Source organism: Anabrus simplex, chromosome 3, assembly GCF_040414725.1.
Source record: "Anabrus simplex isolate iqAnaSimp1 chromosome 3, ASM4041472v1, whole genome shotgun sequence".
NCBI lineage: Eukaryota > Metazoa > Arthropoda > Insecta > Orthoptera > Tettigoniidae > Anabrus > Anabrus simplex.
This window is the reverse complement of record NC_090267.1, coordinates 144,839,461-144,863,600: the sequence shown is the minus strand read 5'-3', so window position 1 is coordinate 144,863,600 and position 24,140 is coordinate 144,839,461. Positions and strand designations below refer to the sequence as shown.

At 41.7% G+C, this 24,140-nt stretch overlaps 1 protein-coding gene across 1 annotated transcript in view; it reads left to right on the top strand.

Moving 5' to 3' along the window:
• The window catches only part of LOC136867119 (proton channel OtopLc), a 261,050-nt gene that overhangs the window by 120,787 nt on the left and 116,123 nt on the right, over window positions 1-24,140 (top strand). The window contains exons 2-3 of the mRNA XM_067144223.2: window positions 10,132-10,300; window positions 22,385-22,499. Of these exons, the coding sequence (XP_067000324.1) occupies window positions 10,132-10,300; window positions 22,385-22,499 (284 nt within the window). The remainder of the gene's footprint in view (window positions 1-10,131; window positions 10,301-22,384; window positions 22,500-24,140) is intronic.

Genomic DNA, 24,140 nt, shown 5'->3' with positions numbered 1-24,140 from the left:
CTTCCCTCGCCTCCATTAGACATTTTTGGATGTTGTTGAAGTAGTTGTTCCTCGAGTCAGGGTAAGGCAGCTCGATGTGTGGAACAAACTATGAGTATTTCCTCGGTTAACCACAGAACAGGGAGCGGACTAGTTAATGGAGGGGAACGGTTACCATCAAAGTATCATTGACCTGTCTTTATCACCTACACGTGTAGCATAGCTTTAGGGCACTGTCTCCTTATTTAGCTTTACTTTCGGCAATATGGACCTGTACTCTCTATTCCCAGATAAATAGAACAGATTTAATGCTGGAGAACCGGAGAAACATCGAACTTCCATGTAATCGAAGCCATCTTCGTTCAGGGCGTGAAGGCACTGGGTGAACCTCGGTACCATGTGCTTCTCCAGAAATGGAAATCTCATTTCTAAATTTTTCGACTTCTTGCGAGGCAATCGCACCCACGTTCTTCCCGGTGGACTTAGCACGCATTTACCGCTTCGGATAGGCGCGATCTTCCATACACTTACATGAAATACTTGTCATATTAAGTAATATCATAGCCGGTGGTAAAGTGTTTTGTTTTTTGTGAATGGGGGAGGGTAAGGTACGTTTGTCGGATATAGCTGTGAAAATAGACGACAGGAGGAAACTACTCAGAATATCCACTTACAGCACTTGCAGAATAATAATAATAATAATTATTATTATTATTATTATTATTATTATTATTATTATTATTATTATTATTATTATTATTATTATTTTGAAGCCCGCCTGATGGCCATGATCGTCTATACTGTATGTTCTGATACTGTAGCCGGTTCGAGTCCCGTAGGTCGAAAATATATTCACCATCAGATTGTTGCCCGGGAGGGTCGGAAAGGTGGTTTTATACAATTTCTGATCCCTAGATTGTGTGCCAAAAGCCTGAATTCAATTCCAAACCTCTGAGCAGTGTTCCTCTGGAGTGAGAGCATATGACTTTGTTGATCGTGATTCGTTCGGCGGATGGAAACGCAAAGCCTTAAGCAGACGCCTTGTGCTATGTACCGGCACCAGGTTTCACCCTCTCTCTTCCTACTATCATATTTCACGTCATTCATTTCATCTCATTAATTTATTTGATGAGGTTGGCGTCAGGAAGAGCATCCGGTCGTGAAAACTCGCTACGAATATTCACGACCCCGTAGAGCAGAGCCTCTCAAACGCCCAAAATCTCATGCGTGCAAACTCTGGCGCAAAGTTCCTGTGCACAATGCATCGGTCCCACTCTGCTCGGCTCGGACCAACGCTTCGTCTCTGGGCTACTCGGCTAAGATCGGCTCAATTCGGCTCAACTCGGTTCGGATTTGGAGTGCTACGGAGCAAGTGAGGAAGAGGGAGGCAGGGGGAGCGAGCGAGACAGGCGTCGGGAAAGAGAGAGAGAGACAGCGCTATTGCTCCAAATCGAGAAGTGGGGGTCTGCACTCAGGTTAACCAAGCGAAGTCGTCTTTTGCACCGTGCACTGCGCAGTGCACTGGTGCATGCACCCTGAGAGGCCCTGCCGTAGAGAAAGGGGACAAGGGTTGGACATATAAAGTTCTCATTTTCATCTGTCTTCATAGAATTCTCAACTCTTCTATTGAATGCATTCAGCTCGTTGGCATGATCTCTTAGGGAGAATGGAACATCGAAATTGCACCGGGCGAGTTGGCCGTGGGGTTATGGACGCGCTGCTGTGAGTTTGCATTTGGGAGATATTGGTTCGAACCCCACTGTCGGCAGCTCTGAAGATGTTTTCCATGGTTTCCCATTTTCAAACCAGGCAAATGTTTGGGCTGTACCTTAAGTAAGGCTACGGCTGCTTCCTTCCCACTCCTAGCCCTTTCCTATCTCATCGTCGCCGTAAGACCTGTCTGTGTCGGCGCAACGTAAAGCCAGTTGTAAAAAACCATTGAAATTGCCGCGCAAGTAATCCAGGTGGAGCCAAATCGAAAGACTTGCAAACACCAATGGAGGATAATTGTACGATATTTTTTTTTTTTTTTTTTTTTTTTACGTAAAATGCATCCATAATTTAGGAACCGTAGGCCTACTTGGAGTGGTGAGCGTTACATAAATATGAACGTTCTGAAATAATTTCTAGACATGTCCAGCGATGATGTTCTATATATCAGTATAAAGAGAAGGGATCACTTTACCTAGCAACAAGTCCCTTACCTCGGTATTACGTCATCGGGTGATGCGATAGCGCCGCCATCTTGAGGTACTAAAATCGCTGTGCCGCACCGCTAACAACAAGTAACTCTGAAATTCGACGTAGTAGTACGTCGCATGAAGTTTCTTTTGATTCGTCTCAGCTAGTTCTACAAGTATATGGTGAAAAACGAATCAAATTTGAGAACATTGTTACGGCGAAGAACTTCAGAAGATTTCTTTCTTTTGCAAATTGTCGTGACATGGACAATAAAGGTCTTCACAGTTATTTGAAACACACTCGTGAGGACAGAGCTGCATGCCATAATTCCAAAAAGCTCAAAATCATTGATGCCTAGACTAGAAAAGCTTCTCGGGAGCGTCTAAAAGTTAAGGCGTCCGAGCGTCGGTAAGCAAGTTCCGCGCTCATCTATTGCCCTAGTAGTGGAAAAATGTCAAACGAGTTACTTTATTTTAACAAGACCTATCACGCAGTACGTATTCTACGTCATGACTCCGACACAGACCCGTTCGAATTATTATTATTATTATTATTATTATTATTATTATTATTATTATTATTATTATTATTATTATTATTATTGTCGCTTCTCCGTGACTACGACAGTTATACGTTATCCGCTGCATCAAATATCAGCGAGTTTATGTGAAATATGTCTATGGATAGGGCCACACTTGCGCGATTTCACGCTGCGTTACTGCGTGAAATCTCGCCTCAAAAATGCACTAATTTGGACGGGACCGGCCACATACAGCGTGATTTCCCGCCGCGGGACACGAGACAAGGCGCGTCGCCCGCTCGACAATGGGCCGAGGTCCTTTTTGTTTGCGTTTTCCCGTCCAGTGCCTGGCTACACTTGCGGAATTAAAACGCTGGGGTATTGTGCTGTTGAGTGAATATTGCGCGTGTCCATCTGCGTTCGCTTTGTATTTTCACTTTGCAAAATGGAATTAAACAGTGAATTCATATTACAAAAGTACCCGTACCTTTGCGATAAAAAAGGACCAAGAATTCAAAAACAGAGACATGAAGAGAGATGCATGGTTATCAGTAACGGGCGCTGTGTTGGGGAAGGCGTGTTTATTTCGCTGATAGCATTTCTCAACAAACAGAAAAGCATTTCAAATGAGTTCACGGACATTCTCTAATACATAAAATGTATCTTGTCTTTTAACTTGTTGTGTAGGAGCACAAATTGTCCACTGGATCCAATATTTTCTCTGACGATGACGACGACAAACAACTAACGCAGTACATAACGCAACAATGGTAATATTATTTAATGGAATTCCTCCGGTTTCTCATCTCAGTTTATCACCAATAACATCCCTAAAATCCATAATTTTACATCACCCTGGACTAGCAGTTTAACATCGGACTAACACATGCAAGTTTTCGGTGGCTATGGGATATAAAAGGTCTGGGATTTAAAGTGCATTAAAGTTCAGCCCCGGCATTAATTGATGTAGAAATGGGAGAGCACCGAAAATCATCTTCGGAGCTACCGACAATGAGGTTCCGACCCATTTTACTTTCCCTCTTTGACTACATAGGCACAAATTAGCAGAGGGACACTCGTTCTCGTTAATCTAGACGCCTCAACACTGAACACAGTTCTAACACGGCTGACGAACACGTTTCCCTGCGTTGATCAAATAGCAAGAAAAACAACGTCGATGAACACATGAATGCGCTAACAATTCAATGTCATCCTTTTCATACTGGGAGCAACGGGTAACCACCTGGTGTATCGTTATTCCTGAGGCTTCTTGCATTTCTATTATCCTCATTATTTGTGTCATATGCCTTACTGAATTATTCATTTTGCAGTCTTCCGAAGTCGTATAAGTCACAACAGTGAAGTAGCAACATAGCTCACTGTACAAGTAACATAAATTTCACCTTGTCAACAGTGTGCACACTCTAATAATGGCCCGCAAGTCCTGTTATACGTATTTCTGTGTGATTGGCAGTTAAATGCCATACACTTTACGATTACGTATTACTGAGAAACGAGACACCTTTGTGCAGGTTGTAATTTATATGCAAGCTATAGTAGCATACAAGGGAGCCTCCGTAGCTCAGACGGCAGCGCGTCGGCCTCTCACCACAGGATACCGTGGTTCAAATCCCGGTCACTCCATGTGAGATTTGTGCTGGACAAAGCGGAGGCGGACAGGTTTTTCTCCGGGTACTCCGGTTTTCCCTGTCATCTTTCATTCCAGCAACACTCTCCATTCTCATTTCATAGCATCTATCAGTCATTAATAAATCGCTTTGGGAGTGGCGACCCCATCGTACTAACAGCCTATATCTGCTTCATTCATTACATCACTGACCCGGTCAATGACTGGAAAATAGGTTGTAGGTTTTCATTTTTCATTCAACAGCATAGAAGGGAAATGGTGTAATCTTATATCAGTATGTAACCCATAGTTTAATGTAGACATCCCACTAACTACGGAACACGTCAAGATGGTCGAACCTGGGGAAGGGAATATGATACCCATCAACATATGTTTAACTGAAGGATAGGCCTACGCTAAATAAATTAGCACGGTCTATTCCCAGTCTTACGAAATTTACAAGTTTGAAAATCAGCCTTTCTTATACACCGTAGAATATAACATGTACTTCGAAAAGACAAATAGGAACTAATTTGGTAAAGATTTTTCTGTTTTCATTGCTTAAAACTGCCTTATTATCTAATGTTTGAGAACAAATATTGAAATTGATAGAATTAGTTCTTCAGTTTAGTATTTCAGCGCAAGTGAAATATGATATGAAGATGTATTCGCTAATGTTTTATTTACATTCTAGCAACCTACTTTGCTGGGGAACAATTTTGAATTTATAGTGATAGACCTTATAAGATGTATTTGTGTATTGAATATGCGGCATTTCTCCAACGTTTTTCTGGGAGCCTGCTTGTTAGCCCGCCCCTTTCTTCCCATGCGATATTTAAATCATTTCTGACCTGTCACTATAACGGCGATGACAAGAAAATCATACATGAAAATTAGTTACTGTAAATGGTATTTTTATCTTTCTAGCACTATTGACTGGGCAAGTGACTGCGCGGTTTGCGTCACGTAGCTATCAGCTTGCATCCGGGAGATAGTGGGTTCGAACCCCACTGTCGACAGCCCTGAAGATAGTTTTCCGTGATGTACCTTAATCAAGTCAAAGTCGCTTCCTACCCACTCCTAGCCCTTCCTTCCGGTCGTCACCATAAGACCTATCTGTGTCGGTGCGACGTAAAGCAAATTTTAATAAATGCATTATTGAGATGAATAAACAAAATTACTTTGATAAGTATTACATGATTAAAATCAAGATATAGTTTATAATTTTAAGGTTATTTTTAGTGCAAACTATAACATGAAAAGTATTTACTGAGGGCTACCTTCTACGTATACAGTAGGTACATCGCGCGGACGCCTTTGTTGTCGAGCTTTCTAAGCTCAATAATTCCTTCACATTAACGGCATAGGCAGCGTAAGCCGAGAAAGCGCTGGGATTGCCATTATTTTACTCCCTTCGCTCCCGTCACTACTCGGCTCTCTTTTGTCAAATTGTTTCATACGCCTGAACCCTCCTCGAAAGATGCGCTATACAGTGGTACAAAGCACATCAAAATCCTTTCGGTGGTTCTAGAAATGAGCCTGCACGAACACTGACAGACACCTGCCGGAGTTTTGATTTTATAATAATATGTAGGGACACTTCGATATATCCGCAATAATAATACAAAATTGGAAAAATAATACATTTTGAGAATAATTATGAAAATAGAATTTATACATTTATACATTAGAACTTATGCTATATTTATTTATCATTTACTTCTTCAATTAATTCACTTAGGCCTAATTGTAATTGTAATACTGCAGCTAAATCCGCAGCAGTCCGGATAATTTCGTAGTAGTCCGTGAATTCATTGCCAGTAACACTATGAATAATGCTGCTTGAAAGTAGTAATAAATATTGCAGAAGAACTCACTTTAAATAAGCCTGTTTTCTAAACGGGATTGGTACTGAAGTTTCTTGATGCTACCACCAATGGGATCCACTGCACAATTTATAACCTTGATGATCAGAGTATAAGATGTACAGAGGACGATCAGACTTTCTCATCACGGTGGGTTAAAGCCGCAATAAAGTTATATTTCGATCACTCTAGAATTAGTCTACTCCGGATTTAGCCGAGCCTCTAGTGTAACTGTATGCCGCTCATAATACGGCGGTTATTTTTTTTCTACTAACCTATATTTTGAATATATCTTAAAGTATCATCATAGCTGACCTTATTAGTGAGATGTAGTGAGCTCCTGGACGATAAGCCTCTTTATAAAAATTCGCCGTACCCTTCGCACCATTTGCAAGTCCCTTCGTTTTCCAGTAATGTACTGTACGTGTTCTATGGTAATTGGCTGCAAAATGACTGTCGCAGGACATTATTTATATATTCTGAAAGTAATATGTACTGTTATCTATCTCTCTAACAACAAATGGTTATTGGGTTCATGTCACTGATTGTCTTAATGGCTTCTCCGAAACAAACCGCATTTAAATGAAGATTGCGGAATATGACAAGTTCTCCATTGGCACGCAACAGTTCATCTATCGCCACTTAGATTTATAGCCATATTGGTTAGAACGATATTGCCCGTTTAAAGATTTAAGACTAAAAAGGACTATGCTCCGTTTTAAAGAGCAGTTACACCTATAAAGGTAAATAATGCACATATGAGGGCATGTTTCAATTATTATTATTCTTATTAGTAGTAGTAGTAGTAGTAGTAGTAGTAGTAGTATTTTATGGAGATTTCCGCGGAGCAGAGAGGGAAAGAAGCGTGAGGGGTGAATGGCTTTGTCCAGCACGAACCAAAGTTTAAATTTATAAAAATATCTATGGACATTTTCTTTCTTTTTCTTTCTTTTTTTCTTTTCTTGTTTACTGAGTAATCTTTTCTGCCGGCCCCCGTGGTGTAGGGGTGGCGTGCCTACCTCTCGCCCGGAGGTCCCGGGTTCGATTCCCGGCCAGGTCAGAGATTTTTCTCTCGACCTGAGGGCTGGTTCGAGGTCCACTCAGCCTACGTGATTAAAATTGAGGAGCTATCTGACGGTGAGATGGTGGCCCCGGTCTCGAAAGCCCAGAATAACGGCCGAGAGGATGCGTCGTGCTGACCACACGGCCCCTCGTAATCTGGAGGCCTTCGGGATGAACAGCGGCGCTGAGCAGGCCAAAGCCCTTTCAAGGGCGTTAAGTGCCGTGGGGTTTGGTTTGGTTGGAATAATCTTTTCAAACCAACAATAACAAAAGCTTTAACAAGAAGGAAACTTTAACAAGAAATACAGGACAGCTTATTTAACTTACAATCAGGGGAGAAGGATTCCCATTTTAATACAAGTATATTAGTGAAAGTCAGGCCTTGTAAACTTACAAAGTATTGGGAATAGGCTAGCCTTTACAATTAAACTTCCATGGCCGACGAAAAACTTAAATGTTTAAAAACTTAAAAAAAAGAACAAAGTATTAAAGTCACTTTTACATCGAAGAGTCTCGAACCCTGCCAACAATTTTACATTCTTATACTTTACAATAACCCTTTATGGGCCAGCAAATTACCTTAAGCAGAATATACTTTCTGCTATTAAAAGCTTGACCAGTTTTTACACTTATATAATAGGAGAGCCACATATGAGGGATGGATCGATAGATCGAGATTTTTAACAGGAGCTGAAGCCCAAACTGAGAAAGAAAGCAAAGCTGCCTCCAGGTAGATCATATAAGTCTTCGCGGAAGTGGAAAGTAAGGGCTTCCACTATTGCTCATATCGTATCGGTACTAACAAGTGCAGGCAATGTGACAAAACTAGCATCAATGAATAGACATTAGTACCAAATGACGTGTGACCTTCAAAGTGACCTTCACTCCATAGTGTACCGGTATGTCATATAATCGATGACCACCACCACAACGCAAGAGATCTATAAACAGATACAAATATTTCGAAATTCCTCGTTGAGTTTAAGAAAAGCATGAACTATGGCCCTGACAAGCACTGATTGACTGGCTGACTAACATTGGCATGAGTAGGCAGTGTTGCCATTTAGACACAAAGTGACACAAAGTGACACAAAGGGTAGGACGCATGAATCAACGCCAGAGGTGGTTTGAGCGTACTGCGTGCCAAAAGGGCCATAAGTGTTCAAAAAATATTCACCCATACAGTACATTTAAAAATCCATGACAGAATTAGCATGCTTCTTGTAGAGCAAGATGTGAGGGGAATCTTTCAAGGTTCAAAACCAAATCATACATTTTTGGTCGAATTTCAGTTAAATTTAATTCGCGGCTATTCTTACTTGGAAATGTTCTCACAAAATATTAAATCCTATAGGCTATAGTCGATGACGCCTAACGTTGGGAGAGAAACATTACCACTTTCCCCTTCATTAATACTGGAGCTCAGAATTTGAGCGGTATTTGAAGTTGGTCGTGTTGGTAGATTTATTTGCAAGTAAAAGGACTCCTGTGGGACAAAATCCTGGCATCTTAGCATCTTTGAAAAGCAAAAAAGGTGACTGCAAGAAGGATCTCGGAATAATGAAATAAAGGCTAAGTTTGGGATAAACTCGATGGATGAAGCTGTACGCAAAAATTGGCTTCGATGGCGAGGTCATGCGAGATGAAGCTTCTTCTTCTTCTTCTTCTTCTTCTTCTTCTTCTTCTTCTTCTTCTTCTTCTTCTTCCACCGCTGTTCCCACACATGTGGGGTCACGGGTGCGAATTGTGTCGCACATGTGGATTTGGCCCTGTTTTTACGTCCGGTAGCCCTTCCTGACGTCAACCTTATTGCGAATTTCTGTGGTGGTTGGTAGTGCCGTGTGTTGTCTGAATATGAAGAGCAGAGTGTTCGGAAAAACACAAATACCTAATTCCGGAGCAAGAAGAATTATCATACGCGATTAAAATCCCCGAGACTCTTGGAACCGAGCTCCTTAACACTGACCATTCAGTCAAGGAGTCGGACGGTCATGTGAGGTGAATGGACGAGAATAAGACTCGGTCAAGGAAGATAAAAGAAGCAGAAGGGACCGAGACGACGATAGTTAGACTCGGTTTTCAATTATTTAATGATAAGAGGACACTGAGTTAGTTGCAAAGAGAGGTTTGTGGAGGCGTGTAGACATTTCCAAACTGAACGTTGAAAGGCATAACTGTCTATAATGAAGACGCAGTATGTATGTATGTATGTATGTATGTATGTATGTATGTATGTATGTATGTATGTATGTATGTAGGCAATTATTATTATTATTATTATTATTATTATTATTATTATTATTATTACTGAATATTTAATTTTCACGATCACTTTGTACTCAAAATAAACTTTTAACTTATTAGGCCGTGCTCATTAAATATACACTCACATAACAAAATGGACCGAATCTCAAATGAATAGCACGGTAAGGAAGAGGCCCAAAATTTGAATTTAAAAGATGTGTTGAAAAATCGGACATTTTACCAGCTAAGTATAAAGTCTGACCCTTCATGTGGGGTACCGTTAGAAATCCATTTCCGAGACTGATACGATGGTACCATAACGGTTGCTCTAAGGCGCTTAGAAACAAACTCACTCGGATCGAAATTGTAAGAATATCTTAATTTGCTACATATGGACTTCTGAATATAAATTCCGACCCATCTTGTCTATATCATCGAACAGAAACTCTTACGCCCGACATAATGGTACCATTGCGGTAAACTTAGAAGCAGTTTCTCACCTCTCCTCATCCAGTATTTTTTAATTTAGTGGTGTTTCAATTCTAATTTTAAGGATGGATCATTTCTCCATTTGTGCCGTAACTTTTTATTCTTTTGAAATGTATTGAAATATATAAATTGCCCTCTTTTCAATAAGTTGTCTTATGTTGCAGTGTACCATGAGCAGCCGGAGCGGGATAGTCTGAACGAGGGCTCTCCGGCAGCCGCTCCCTCGCCGGAGTCGCCGACCCAACGCAAGTTGCGCGGCAGCCGGTCACTGCTTGGGATTCTGCACTCCGGCCGCTCATCTGTAGCCAGCATGTTGGAACAATCAGAACCTTTGTGAGTACACCTCAGTTACCATTCGAGATAGAGCCATCTGAAAGTGCATATCTTGTCTTCTTGTATATCCCCGTAGACTAACATAGTTTATACCCAATACATTTTATTAGTGATTGATTAACATAGACACAGAAATTGCATGTTAGGCAACGAAGTTTTAAAATCAACATCCCTGCTAACAATTATTTAAATCAAAATATGTTTAAGTATTCATAGTGTTGCAAACGTCTGGCAACGACGCATAATGGTAGGAAGTTACAAGTATGTGCCATTTTAAGGCGGTCGTTGTAAAAGTAACATATTCTCATACCTTATCCCTAATAGTTTCGATGCATATTCAAATCATGTCCTCGAACATTCATTCTTTCTGAACATGTTTAAAGATTCATTCATTTATTCTTTTTCACTCGTAACTCGACGATACATATGGCCTCCTTGAGGAACATACAATTCTACAGTTTTAGCTCACTTTTAATTGTTCTGTACCTAAATCATCCTCTCCCTCTATCTGTCGCTCTCTATCGCAATATAATGGTGCCCAACACACATACCAGAAAAAGTGTTCATAGTTCCTCTGAGGCACGCAAAAGATCAAGACAACACTCAATATATTTGGAATATAGCTAGAATGGTCGCTCAACAAAACATGCCATGGCACTGCTATTTAGAACAGGACACTAACATTCGTCTGTCTGCCCGTGGAATATGCTTTAGCACAGTAGCTCCTAACGTGTTGGTTAAGTAACCTTCCAAAAATCAGTAATAAGCTCTTCGTTCCTACAAAATCGTGACAATTGGAATACACTGCCGAAAAAAAGCACGAAACATCCTCAAGGACAAGGTCACTTTATTCACAAGCGATGTGACATCAGTGCAGGAGTATGAAAATCCACAGCCTGTTTCCAGTTATTCGACCGGGTCAGGAATGGAATGAATGAAGCCCCATCTAGCGGCGAGGATACGAAATGTGTCGGCTGCCGAAGCCTGTCGCACTCCTCTGGGGCAATGATAAATGACTGACAGATGAAATGAAATGTTAATGGAGAGTGTTGCTGGAATAAAAGATGACAGGAAAAACCGGAGTACCCGGGGAGAAACCTGTCCCGCCTCCGCTTTGTCCAGCACAAATCTTACATGGAGTGACCAGGATTTGAACCACGGTATCCAGCGGTGAGAGGCTGAGCCACGGAGACTTACCATTGCAGGAGTATATGATTATAAATTCAGACCAAATGAAAAACACATGTCACGGTAAAGGGTGCCCAAACAGTACCTCCCTCTCGTGGCAATGCAGGCGTGTATGGCATCCTGCGGTAGATTATCCCAATCATCTTGCACCTTTTGATGCAATTCGGCAATGGCTCTAGCAGGCTTTGAAGAGCGCGTAAGTTCCCCCTGCATCATATCCCATACGTGTTCAATTGGCGAGAGATCCAGTGAACTTGCTGGCCACGTAGAGCACGTTGCGTCGCAGCATCTGTATGTGGACGTGCATTGTCCCGCCGAAAAAGCACCTCACATTCCTGTCGAAGAAATTATAGTAGCACAGGGACAACAAGCTGTAGCTCATGAGAAGAGGAATGTTTCCTTGCCATACAGCAACAGAGGAAGCAAAGCGCAACATTAAGTATCACTTGGGAGAAGACGTCGTATATGTCATTTGAGCGAATACACATACATCATTTCGGTGAAATTAGGCGAGCTTTAAGGTAACCCATGAGTGAAATTCAAAAGTCCTAAACTATCAAATCTACATTTTTCAAATTTATACCAAAGATGTAATATGATATCAGAAGACTGTTTATAAGTTTTCAATTCAGTAGCTTTAATGGTTCAGAAGATATGGTCAAATTACTTCATTTTTATGGGACGCCATAGAAAAAGTTCCTCGTATTGCAAATTTGATTTTTTTCAACTCCATATTTTGTCAACATGTTCATCAAACATGCACTTTTTAAAATTGCCTTTGATTTTAATGTGCTAATGATAGATAATCCACTATAATGTTTTTAATTTATGCATTCATAAATTTTTCCTTAAATTTCAGCAAAAAAAATAGTAATTTGAAAAAGAATAATTTTTTCCAGAAGAAAACTGTTCGCAATTTTAATCCATCATATATCTGTGAACTAATGTAGCAAGTTTCAACTGCCTATCTCAAAAACAGTAACGCAAGGGACATTTTATATGCAGAAAGGTACTGAAAATTTGAAGTATGAGAAAACAGCAATTAAAGATCTGCATGCACTACTCACTCTAAAATCCTCCTGGTACATATGTGGGGTCCTCAGATTTCTTTTTCTCCTGCTCTCCTGATGCTTTAGCAATGTTCTTCTTCTTTCTTTGGTCCTTTCCACTGGCAGAACCTCGCTTCTTGCATTCAAACACAATGCAAAGAAAATGTAAATGAAAACTAAGTGATGCATGGAGTGAAGAAGTGGGCTCCGCGAGATATTTAAATCGCTGCAGGGACTTTAACAGTGGCAGTTGCGGTTCGGCGATGCAATATTTCGATAGAAGAAGGCCTGGGGTATCTTATAACGTCAAAATCAAAATTTCAATTTTTTCATCGATTTTTACGAAAATTCACTCATGGGTTACCTTAAGCAGTTACCTTTTCTTTTACGTCGCACCGACGCAGATAGGTCTTACGGTGACAATGGGATAGGAAAGGCCTCTAAGAGTGTAAAGGAAGCGTAGCGGTAAGACCGGTTATAAGTTACAACAAAACACAGTTTGGAATGGACCTTTCATCTTGGCGCAAAGACTAAATACAGTCTTTTCAGTGCAAGGTTCGCTCGTTTTACGTTACTCACATATAGGTAGCGCACAGAATTATGATAATAATGATGATGCATATTGTTTAAACATCTAAGGTCATCGGCCCAGCAAACAGAGGACTAGCACTGTCAAATGGGTTGCGTGTCTCCATGAATTTTAAGAAGCTGGTGGCCACTCTGTATAGTAATACAGTATCTGTAAATTACAGACATGAACCACCTGGCTCCATGGCTAAATGGTTAGCGTGTTAGCGTTTGGTCACAAGGGTCCCGTGTTCGATTCCAGACAGGGTCGTGAATTTTAACTATCATTGGTTTATTTCACTGACGCGGGTGCTAGGTGTACGAGTATGTGTCGTCTTCAACATCATTTCATCCTCATCACGATGCGCAGTTCACCTACGGACGTCAAATCAAAAGACCTGCACCTGGCGAGCCAAACATGTTCTCAGGCACTCCCGGCACTAAAAAGCCATACACCACTTCATTACAGGCGTGTACCAGAAGTCTTACGTCATCCAGTGCAAAGTTCATACAGGGTCGACAAATAAATTCCCCTCTTACACAACTATCACCAGCAAGTTTCTCGACATTCGAATTGCTCTTTTGCCTGAAAATGAATGCGAATGTAGCAATTGTCAGTTATTACTGGCAGGTACCAGGATGGTTTCGCGGTCTAGCCATCGTTGCCTGGAGAATGAAACTCTTGGAGACGTTCTAGGACAGTGCGACCGAGGACCCGGCTCTAAAAAGCCAAACCCCACTTCATTACAGACGTATACTAGAAGTCTTACATCACTCAGTGCAAAGTTCATAGAGGGTCGACAAAGAAATTCCCCTCTTACACAACCATCACCAGCAAGTTTCTCGATATTCGAATTGCCATATTGCCTGACACCACTGACACCCACTGCCTTGGAAACGAAAACGGAATGTCAAGTGAATGAAGAGGTTTCGTCTCGTTGACCACGTGTTACCTCTTAATATGCAGGCCTTCGTGCTGAAGAGCGATTGCTTGGTAGGCCAAAACCCAGCAGGGCTCTAGCACTGTCGGAGTTGTTTTTCTTACTAATTATGGTCATTATTATGTTACTGTACTTGGTTGTTTTTCGGACAATGTTTCAGGGATGGTGGAGGACGGCATAGGGTTCAATTTGAGATAAGGAACCATATTCCGGAAACGATCGAGTCAGAAGTTAAGCAAAATTCTACTCATTTAAGTCCGTTTACCTGCACAAGTTTCACAAGCTGCTCCATTTACAACAAATGTTCGAAATGGCGTCCCTCTGCGTCTACGCAGGCATGGCTTCGTCGCACAAAGTTCTGTCGTACCCGTTGGAATATCGCCGGTGTCGTTTGAACAGCATGGCAGGCAGCGATAATTCTTGCCAAGAGATCCTCTTCAGTCTTGACAGGTGTCTCATACACACGGCTTTTCACTTGCCCCAACAAGAAGAAATCAAGTGGGGTGAGATCAGGTGAACGAGCGGGCCACGGAACAGGACTTCCCCTTCCTATCCACTTTGCAGGGAATGTCTGATCCAGGTGTACACGAACGCTCAGTCCAAAGTGAGGTGGAGCTCCATCATGTTGGAACCACATCCTTTGACGAAGGGCAAGTGGAATGTGTTCCAGGAACGTAGGTAGTACATCTCTAAGCACCACTGTGTACACTGCTGCATTTAGGAGGGGAGGAAGAAGAAACGGGCCTGCTACGTAATCATTGACTATGCCTGCCCACACGTTGACTGAATGTTTGTGCTGATGACTCTTGACGACCAGGGATTCTCATCGGCCCAAACATGACTATTGTAATTATTTCATATTCCGTCTCCAGTGAAACAGGCTTCATCTGTGAAAAATCACATACGCAGGAAAGTGAGGATCGACTGCAAGGTGCTGCAAGGCACATTGGCTGAACGCGACTCAAGGTGCGAAGTCAGCAGGACTCAAAGCCTGCAATTTCTGTGGATGGTAGGGGTGTAGCTGCATTTCACGTAATACTCACCACACAGTCATATGCGAGACATTTATTTCTCGAGCAAATGCTCGCATGCTGATTGGAGGCGCCTCATCCACGCGAGCAAGCACTGCATCTTCTTAGTTGAAAGTCCGTGTAATTCATCGTCCTCCTCGGTCATTGTACTGTGATCGACGCGCAGGTCACCTAAGGGTGTCACATAGAAAGACCTGCCCTGGTGAGCCGAACCCGTCCTGGGATATCCCGGCACTAAAAAAAGCCATACGACATTTCATTTCATTGTACTGTGGTACCAATTGCCCTGTTTCACTTAATCGTTGGAACAGTCGTGGAAACACAGTATGAGCCGGATGTCTCCTACGTGGATATTTGGTTCTGTACAACCGTTCAGCTTCTCTGCTGCTTCCATTTGCTTGCCCATACACGAACACCATATCTGCAAGTTCCGTAACCGAGTACAACTCCATTTGCATAGCGCTGATCAACGCACCGCTTCAACACAGACTGAAGCCTACGATACAGGCATCGCACACCGATCACGTCAGCACACAGAACGCCATCTGCATTGGAGTCGTTGAGTTATTATCCTAGCCTTTTCTGCTCGTCGGGATTGTCTCTCCTATTGTACTCTTGACACATGTAATGTACAGTCGGAGGGATTAGACCGATTTTTGCTTTAACTTTTGACTGCCGGCCGCCGTGTGGTGTAGTGGATACGATGTTGGTCTACTATTCCCAAATTAACGGGCTAAAATCCGACTGTGGTTGGTAGCTTTTAAGGGTGTTACGGTGACCACCCCATGACCCTGGGACGAAATTTCGACATCGCGGCGTCCGTTAAGAACGGACGGACATTGAATAACTTGGATTATTAATCACTTCTGACTCGAATGTTTCCATTCTACGGTTTCTTATCTCAGATAGATCCATTTGCCATCGTCCATCATCCCTGAAAGTTTGTAACATCATCACGGAGACACTCTGTAAAGTAGGAACTCAACTCACATAAGCTGTACCATCACATTCATCACCATCCTTTTCCAAAAGCACTTTCAATTTTATAAACATAACCTCACTCAGCGCTGTTACAATGTTTACAAAATCACACTAACTAACTGTTGAAATTAAACATTTTAGGTGCCTAACAGCAAAGTCAGCAATCTGCACTTCTGAGAACATAGAAGCACTGCGTTCTCTTTGTTGCTCTCTTTCAGTGTGTCAAGTTATAAGATTGTTTGTTTGTAATTGTTTACATGACTGTTGATATCGTAAACGTGGCCATGGGACCTCCATTTTCACATAGAATCCGAACCAGTGGGACATGATACTTCATTTCAAAAATCCCACATGGATTGGCTGAGATTCGAATCGCGACCGCCTTGTTTAGAACCAGTGACTATGCCGCATGTCTATACTAGTCCTTGTACAAAATTATACAGCAATAAAGAAAAACGCCGTACGTGGTTTGCATTAAAAACCGGGATTAGAAGTAAAGGCAATCTTGTTTCTGGTCTTTCTCCAATTACTGGGGTTCGGCACTTTCAATGGATTTAGCCCAGTTTCACGGCCACATGCCCTTCCAGGCGCCAACTCTACGTGAAGGGAGGTATTCAAAATAGCGTGTTTCTGTAGTAGTTTCTAGTGCGATATGTCAAGTATATATATATATATTTTTTACAATCTGCTTTACGTCGCACCGACACAGATGGGTATTACAGCGACGATGGGATAGGAAAGGGCTAGGAGTTGGAAGGAAGCGGCCGTGGCCTTAATTAAGATACAGCCCCAGTATTTGCCTGGTGTGAAAATGGGATACCACGGAAAACCATCTTCAGGGCTGCCGACAGTGGGGCTCGAACCCACTATCTCCCGGATGCAAGCTCACAGCTGCGCGCCCTGAACCGCACGGCCAACTTTCCCGGCCATATATAAATAAAGATAAAATATAAGACGAACACAAACACCGAGTCTCTGAGGAAGAGGAATTAAACATACGCAGTTAAAATCCCCGATTCGGTCGGGAATCGAACGCGGGGCCCTCTGAGCCGAAGACCATTACACTGTTCATTCAGCCGCCAAAGAGTCAGACAAACAAAGACAGCAATATCCATGATAAATTTTAGTAATCTGATAAATAAATCTGGATAATGGCCAGCCACAGGCACCCATTTCATCGTATGACTAACTTCCATTCGCTGCTTTCTTTACACCAGGGCCTCTCAAACGCCCAAACTCTCACGCGTGTAAACTAAAGCGCAGAGGTCCTGTGCACAGTGCATCGGTCCCACTCGGCTCAGCTCAGACCAGCACGACTCGGCTAAGCTCGGCTCAACTCGGCTCGAATTTGGAGCACTACGGAGCAAGTGAGGAAGAGGGAGACATGCGGAGCGAGCGAGACAGGCGTGGGGAAAGAGAGAGACAGCGTTATTGCTCCAAATCGAGGAGTGAGGGTCTGCACTCTGGTCAACCAAGTGAAGTCGTCTTTTGCACCGTGCACCCATTTCATCGTACGACTAACTTCCATTCGCTGCTTTCTTTACACCAGGGCCTCTCAAACGCCCAAACTCTCACGCGTGCAAACTAATGCGCAGTTTCAGATATACTTTTTTCCAGAGATTCGTGTTATTCAAATTACTGTTGCACCCATAGCTTTCAACGTAGTAACGAAAAGAAAACTGTCTTGGCTCTAGATATAAAGCTACACTTTTCTCTGTACAATAAACCTGTATGCCAGTGAATTCCAATATAACGCTTCACAACTGAGGACACACTTCATAGCTTTAATTTTTTCTTCTTCTTACTCTTCCTCTACCGCTTTTCCCCACTACTGCGGGGTCGCTGGTGCTGTGTCGCGCATGAGGATTTGGCCCTGTTTTACGGCCGGATGCCCTTCCTGACGCGAACCCTATGCGGAGGGACGTAGGCCTATTCACTATTACGTGTTTCTGTGGTGGTTGGTAGTGTGGTGTGTTGTGCTGTATGAATGCGAAGGCGAAAGTGTTGGGACAAACACAAACCCCCAGTCCCCGAGCCAGAAGAATTAATCAGACGTGATCAAAATCTCCGATGCGGCCGGGAATCCGACCCGGGACTCTCTAAACCGAAGACCTCAACGCTGGCCACTCAGCCAAGGAGTCAGACTCTTCATAGCTTTAATATTCGTTGTAATTATACCACTACACTTTCTTCAGGTTGAGCACTTTATTTGAAATTCGAGAGGAATTCGTGGACGTATAAGTTACTCCCGATACCCGGCAACAAATTTTGTGACATCAGAGTGACTATCTAATAAAATGCTGATTATTTGCCTGTCTACCATCCCTCTGGATTTTCTAGCTCCAACGTTTCAAAAATAGTTCATTCACCCACTGAAAATGTACATTGTTTGCTCCTGATTTATGGCCAATGGCCATGAGATAGAATTTATTTACAGTTCGTAAAAATCCATTCGTTGTTAGTGGTGTGGGTTACTGCAGTCACGTCCTAGTTCGTGAATCGTGGGCAAAGGCCGAGTGGCCAGGTAAGTGGTCCTGAGAGTCGGGATATCAGCTACTACGGAATAGGAGTGGGTACCTCGTACATATTCTGAGTCATCGCCCTCCTTGTGCTCAGGTAGCTAGAAAACTGGTGGTCCCTAGCCCGTTAGAGAAAATATTCTCTCCTGAGACTATGTGTAAGTAGGGTAGCATCCTACTTCACAGAGAGCACGCTCAGAACGTAAGCAGTCCCACTTCCATTTGATATTCGAAGGACTCCTTGGAAACAACTTCGCGAACGAAATGAAATTCGATGGGGAGGCATCAATATTAATGGGTATTATGGAAGTAGGGAAGTACAACTGGCTGAGTCAGAAAAGAGGATGTGTCTGGCTGTGTGAGTAGGAATAATATTCAGATAAGGACAGATAACAAGGAAGAGATGAGAGATTATGAAGTGTTCTTAACAGGTGTTAGAAAGGGAAGGGCAGGGTGTGGGATGGGACTGTTCAACAGGATACTATTGCACGTAAAACAGTTTCTGTTAGACACGTGAATGAGCGAATGACGTGGGTAGATTTAGAAGTTGGCGTAATTAGGACGAAAATTGTCCCAGTTTATTCACAATGAAGATGCAGATGAAGGATGAAGTTGACAAGTTTTATGAAACACTGAGTGACACCATAGTCAGGGTCAACAGCAAGGATATGATAGTGCTAATGGGAGAATTCAGTGTGAGAATTGGAAATGAAACTGAAGGATATGACAAAATGTGGGGAAAATATGGAAGTTAATAGGAATGTGAAGAGTTTATTGGAATTCTGTGCTAGTATGGGATTATCAGTTACGAATACATTCATCAAGTATAAGGCTATACATCGCTGCACATGGGAGTGTAGGAGCACTAGATCCATAATAGACTATATCATAATCGACTTTGAATTCAGGAATTCTCGTAGGAATGTGCCGGTATTCCGGAGACCTTTTGATGAAACAGACCACCACCTGTAGTCAACTAACTATTTCTAGGCCTAGGATAGACAAAATGATATCTGTCTGCAGAGGAATAATGGTAGAAAATCTCCAGGACAAGAAAATCAGAAGTAAATAAATATGATAAGTGAAAAGTTCCAAACAATAGACAGTAAGCAGGTTTATGATTGGGTGGCATACATGCATGGTGTATTAGGAACAGCATTGGAATGCCTAGGAACAACTGTGTGTAAACAAGGGAAAAAGCGAACATCCTGGTCGAATGATGAAATGACTTTCTCTTAAACAATCACCACCGCCGCCGAATGATGAAATGAGAGCAGCATGTAAACGTAAAAAGGAAGGTGTATCATAAATGACTCCAAACAAGGACTGATGTAGCTGTATGTAGGTGAGCGAAACTGAGAGATACAAATAATAGGTGAATCCGAGAAGAAGTTACGGGAAGATTTCGGTAATTACCGGGAAAAGGAAGGTCAAGTGGGAGGAGAACCTTTCTGGACAGTAGTAAAGGATTTTAGAAATGCAGGGAAAAAGCAAATTAATAGGGTTTTGGGTAAATTAGGTGAATTCATAATAGACCCCAGGGAATCGCTGGACAGGTGGAAGGAATATTCTGAAACTCTTCCGAACATTAATGAAATCTCTCTGGTGAGATCGCGAACAGCCGAACTAATAGGGAGGAATACAATGATGTTGGTGAAATTACGTTTGAGGAAGTGGAAAGGGTGGTAAATAAACTCCATTGTCATAAATGAGCAGAAAGAGGCAAAATCAGACCTGGAATGGTGAAAATAGTGGGAAAGCGGAGTTGAAATGGTTTCATAGGGCAATGATTAGCATGGAATGTTAGTAAAGTACCTTGTGATTGGACGAAAACAGTAATAATTGCACCTGTCTATAAACAAAGGAACAGGAAGGATTGCAACAACTATCCAGGTACTTCATTGATCAGTATTCACTGGCATTTTGGAAGGGAGAGTGCGATCAGTGGTTGAGAGTAAATTGGATGAAAACTCGTGTGATTTCAGACTACAGAGAGGCTGTCAGGATCAGATCTTCAGTATGCGCCAGGTAATTGAAACGTTCTACCGGAGAAATAGACAGTTACGTTTACGCTTCGTAGATCTAGAGAAGGCATAGGGCAGAGTACTGAAGGAAGAGAAGTTAGCCTTATTGGGGGATAATGGAATTAAGGGTAGATTATTAAAAGCAATCAAAGGCATAGTAAAATAACTTCTTGGTTCAGGAGTTGATATGGATCATCTGTCCAGCTCCATGACTAAGTGGTTAGCGTGGTGGCACTTGGTCCAAGAGACCCCGCGTTCGATTTCCGGCCGTGTCAGGGATTTTAACCTTCATTGGTTAATCCCGATGGTTCGTGGAGAGCGTGTGTATGTGTGTGTATGTGTGTGTGTCGTCTTCAGCTTTAGAATTCATCATAGGTAGGGCCCCATTCTCACAGACGCACAGGCCGCTTATCAGGCGTCAGCTCGAAAGACCTGTCTCTTCGGAGGCCACACGCTATTATTATTATTATTATTATTATTATTATTATTATTATTATTATTATTATTGCTTTATTTCTAAAAAATTAAGTGGTTCTCTCAGTTGTAGACGGCAAAACATCACGATCTTACAATTTTCGGCAATTATGCACAGTCCTTTTATCACTTTTCGCGTTGGCATGTTTATAGAAAATCTTATTATGCTAATTTAATTGTGGTCAATATGTCAAGGTGGTAACTGCACTCAGTATTTCTAATCGTTTTACTTATTTGCTTATTTACATATTTACTCATTTTGTTTTGTACCAAGTTGCCGACCAAGAGAAACTAATTCGATAGATCGATTTAATTCGAAGATTACTTCAAATCTTCTCCAGCTGATGTGAACGGCGCATTGATGCAAGCTGCACGGTGAACTTTGAAGTCAGTTATATTTGCCGGACAAGATAGAAATGTACCAATAATTTTTTTAAACAGTCTTTAAATTACTGGCTGAAAGCCTGAAGTCTAATATCTTGGAACTTGAAAATTATACCTAAAAGAATTGAATCTCAGGTTGGGAATACAAAACTGGAACAGGTAGATCATTTCAAGTATTTAGGATATGCATTCTCCCAGGACGGTAGTACAGCATAGTAAGTGAGATTGAATCAAGGTGCAGCAAATTTAATACAATGAGATCGCGCTTGCGATAGCTTCCGGGCGAAACTATCTTTACACCGGTCTGTTTTCATACCAGCTTTGCTTTGCGGGAGTGAAAGCTGGGTGGAGTCAGCATATGTCATCCATAAGTTAGCAGTAACAGTCACGAAATCAGTGAGAATTATCGGTGGTACAAATATGTAGGAACAGTGACAGGAGGGTACTCGGAATGAGGAGATAAAGGCTAAGCTAGGAATGAATTCGGTTGATAAATCTGTATGCATACACCAGCTTCAGTGCCGAAGTCGGTATGAGGCGAATAGAGGAGGATAGAAGAATAATGGCTGAAACATGGAGGGTAAGAGAAGTAGAGGGAGATCAAGACGACCAAGTTTCTAATGATTTAAAAAGAGGTGTGGAGCTAAATGTGGCTAAACATATAGAGGATTGTGAAGGCAGTTTGAAAATTCACAGAGGCTTTCAGACTGAACGCTGAAAGGTATAACAGTCTATAATTATTATGTATGTATGTATGTATGTATGTATGTATGTATGTATGTATGTATGTATGTATGTATGTATGTATGTATGTATGTATGTATGTATGTATGTATGTATTATATGAAAATTCTGTAGATATAAATGCTTTGTTACACATATTTCACTTGTTTTCTAGAATATGCACGTGGATGTTTCGATTTCAGTTGCCACCTATGGGTGCTACTCAGCTCTCTGTACGGCAAGCTGGTGGTGGTGCTCATGCTAGCCTTCTGTCTCACCGAGGTCATGGACAACAACATCAAACTCCTCAGCCTACAGGTGAGTAAAATTTCAGGAAATAATCGTCGAACGTACAGGCCTAAATGTTAAAATGTTAAAAGTAAAAAATACCAAACAAACCTGTTTTGAGAAGTAGAACATAGTTCAGCAATCTAGAGTTAAACATTTCTTCTGCAATCATCGGGGTGAATTTCTTCTGCAGCCCTGAAGATGGCTTTCCGTGGTTTCCCATTTTCACACCAGGAAAATGCTGGGACTGTACCTTAATTAAGGCCATGGCCAGTTTCTTTCCACTCCTAGCCCCTTTCTAACCCATCGTCGCCATAGACCTATCTGTGTCGGTGCGACGTAGACCAAATTGTAAATATATCTGATGTTCATAGCTCACCTGGAATAATTAACTATCACAGTGGGCCTTTTTCTTTTTTGTTACGAATGTGGATCTTTTCATCAAAAGTTAATGTATAAATTTCTCAGTGGCTTTTTGAAGCTAAAAATCAAGATGACACTGCATATATTCTATTATACCCCCTTGCTCAAGTATATCCTGGAATTAACGAGAAAGGACATCTGGAAACTCTAAGCAGCAAAAACAAAGTTCCTACGGATCATGCTCCAGAAAGGATAATGTTAGGAACGAAAACTCCGAGAAGAGGTTGGAATGGGAGATTCTCTACAACAAAGAATCCAGAAGGCAAGAATAAAGTGGTTTGGCCATGCGAAATGGATGAGTGCAAACAGGACTGCATGAAGGGAATATGAAAGAGAAGTAAAAGGAAAAAGACCATAGGGCAGACCTAGAGAAAAATGGACATTTACTGTAGTTACGAAGGAAGTAGTGTTGAGAGGAGAAGATACGGAGAGGGTTATAAAATAATAATGGTTCATGGACATACCACACCCGAGCAACTGGAGTTGGTGAACTATAATGATGATGATTTATGTACTGTAAGAATAGCTTTTATTTTTCAATGTATTTCAATATAAATTTGTAATATTATGTAAATTTATATTTATTTATATATTTATTTATTTATAATTGCTTACGTGGAATTTTAACCTTAAAAACACCATTTTTCAACATCAAAATCTAATATACGTTACAACCACGCCGTACAGACCATGGACGGCCTTGGAGGAGTAGTTATAATCTCAGCCCTAAATGGGATAGAGTGGTTAACTCGGGAAATTCGTTACCCACGTCCTTCGAGTGAACGGAGCACTCCTATAGCCTTCCGCTTAAGCTATGTAGGTCCTAGCATGAAATGACTGGAATTCAAACTACAGCCACCGTGGTCAGAAGTAATGTTTCCACTGAGCTTCACACTTACCATGTCTAATTCTACTCGGCCCTTTCTCCAATTAATTAGGGTCGACATTTAACATGTATTTCGTCCAGTTTTACGGCCAGATTCCCTTCCTGATGAGGGGGAGTGATGTATTCACTATTTATTATTATTACTAGCTGTAGGAACTGGCCCTGCTCGGGCACTTTCTTTGAATGTTTAATTTTAGGATTTGTATTCACTGTTTGAAGTGATTTTTATTGTAGATTTCTTTACTGTAACGTTGACTGATGGTTCACGAATCATTTTGTAAATTGAGATATTGTTATGCATATGTTTGAGATAATAATTTCCAGTTAAACTATTTCCTTGTGGCAGCCCTGATTGTCAGGTA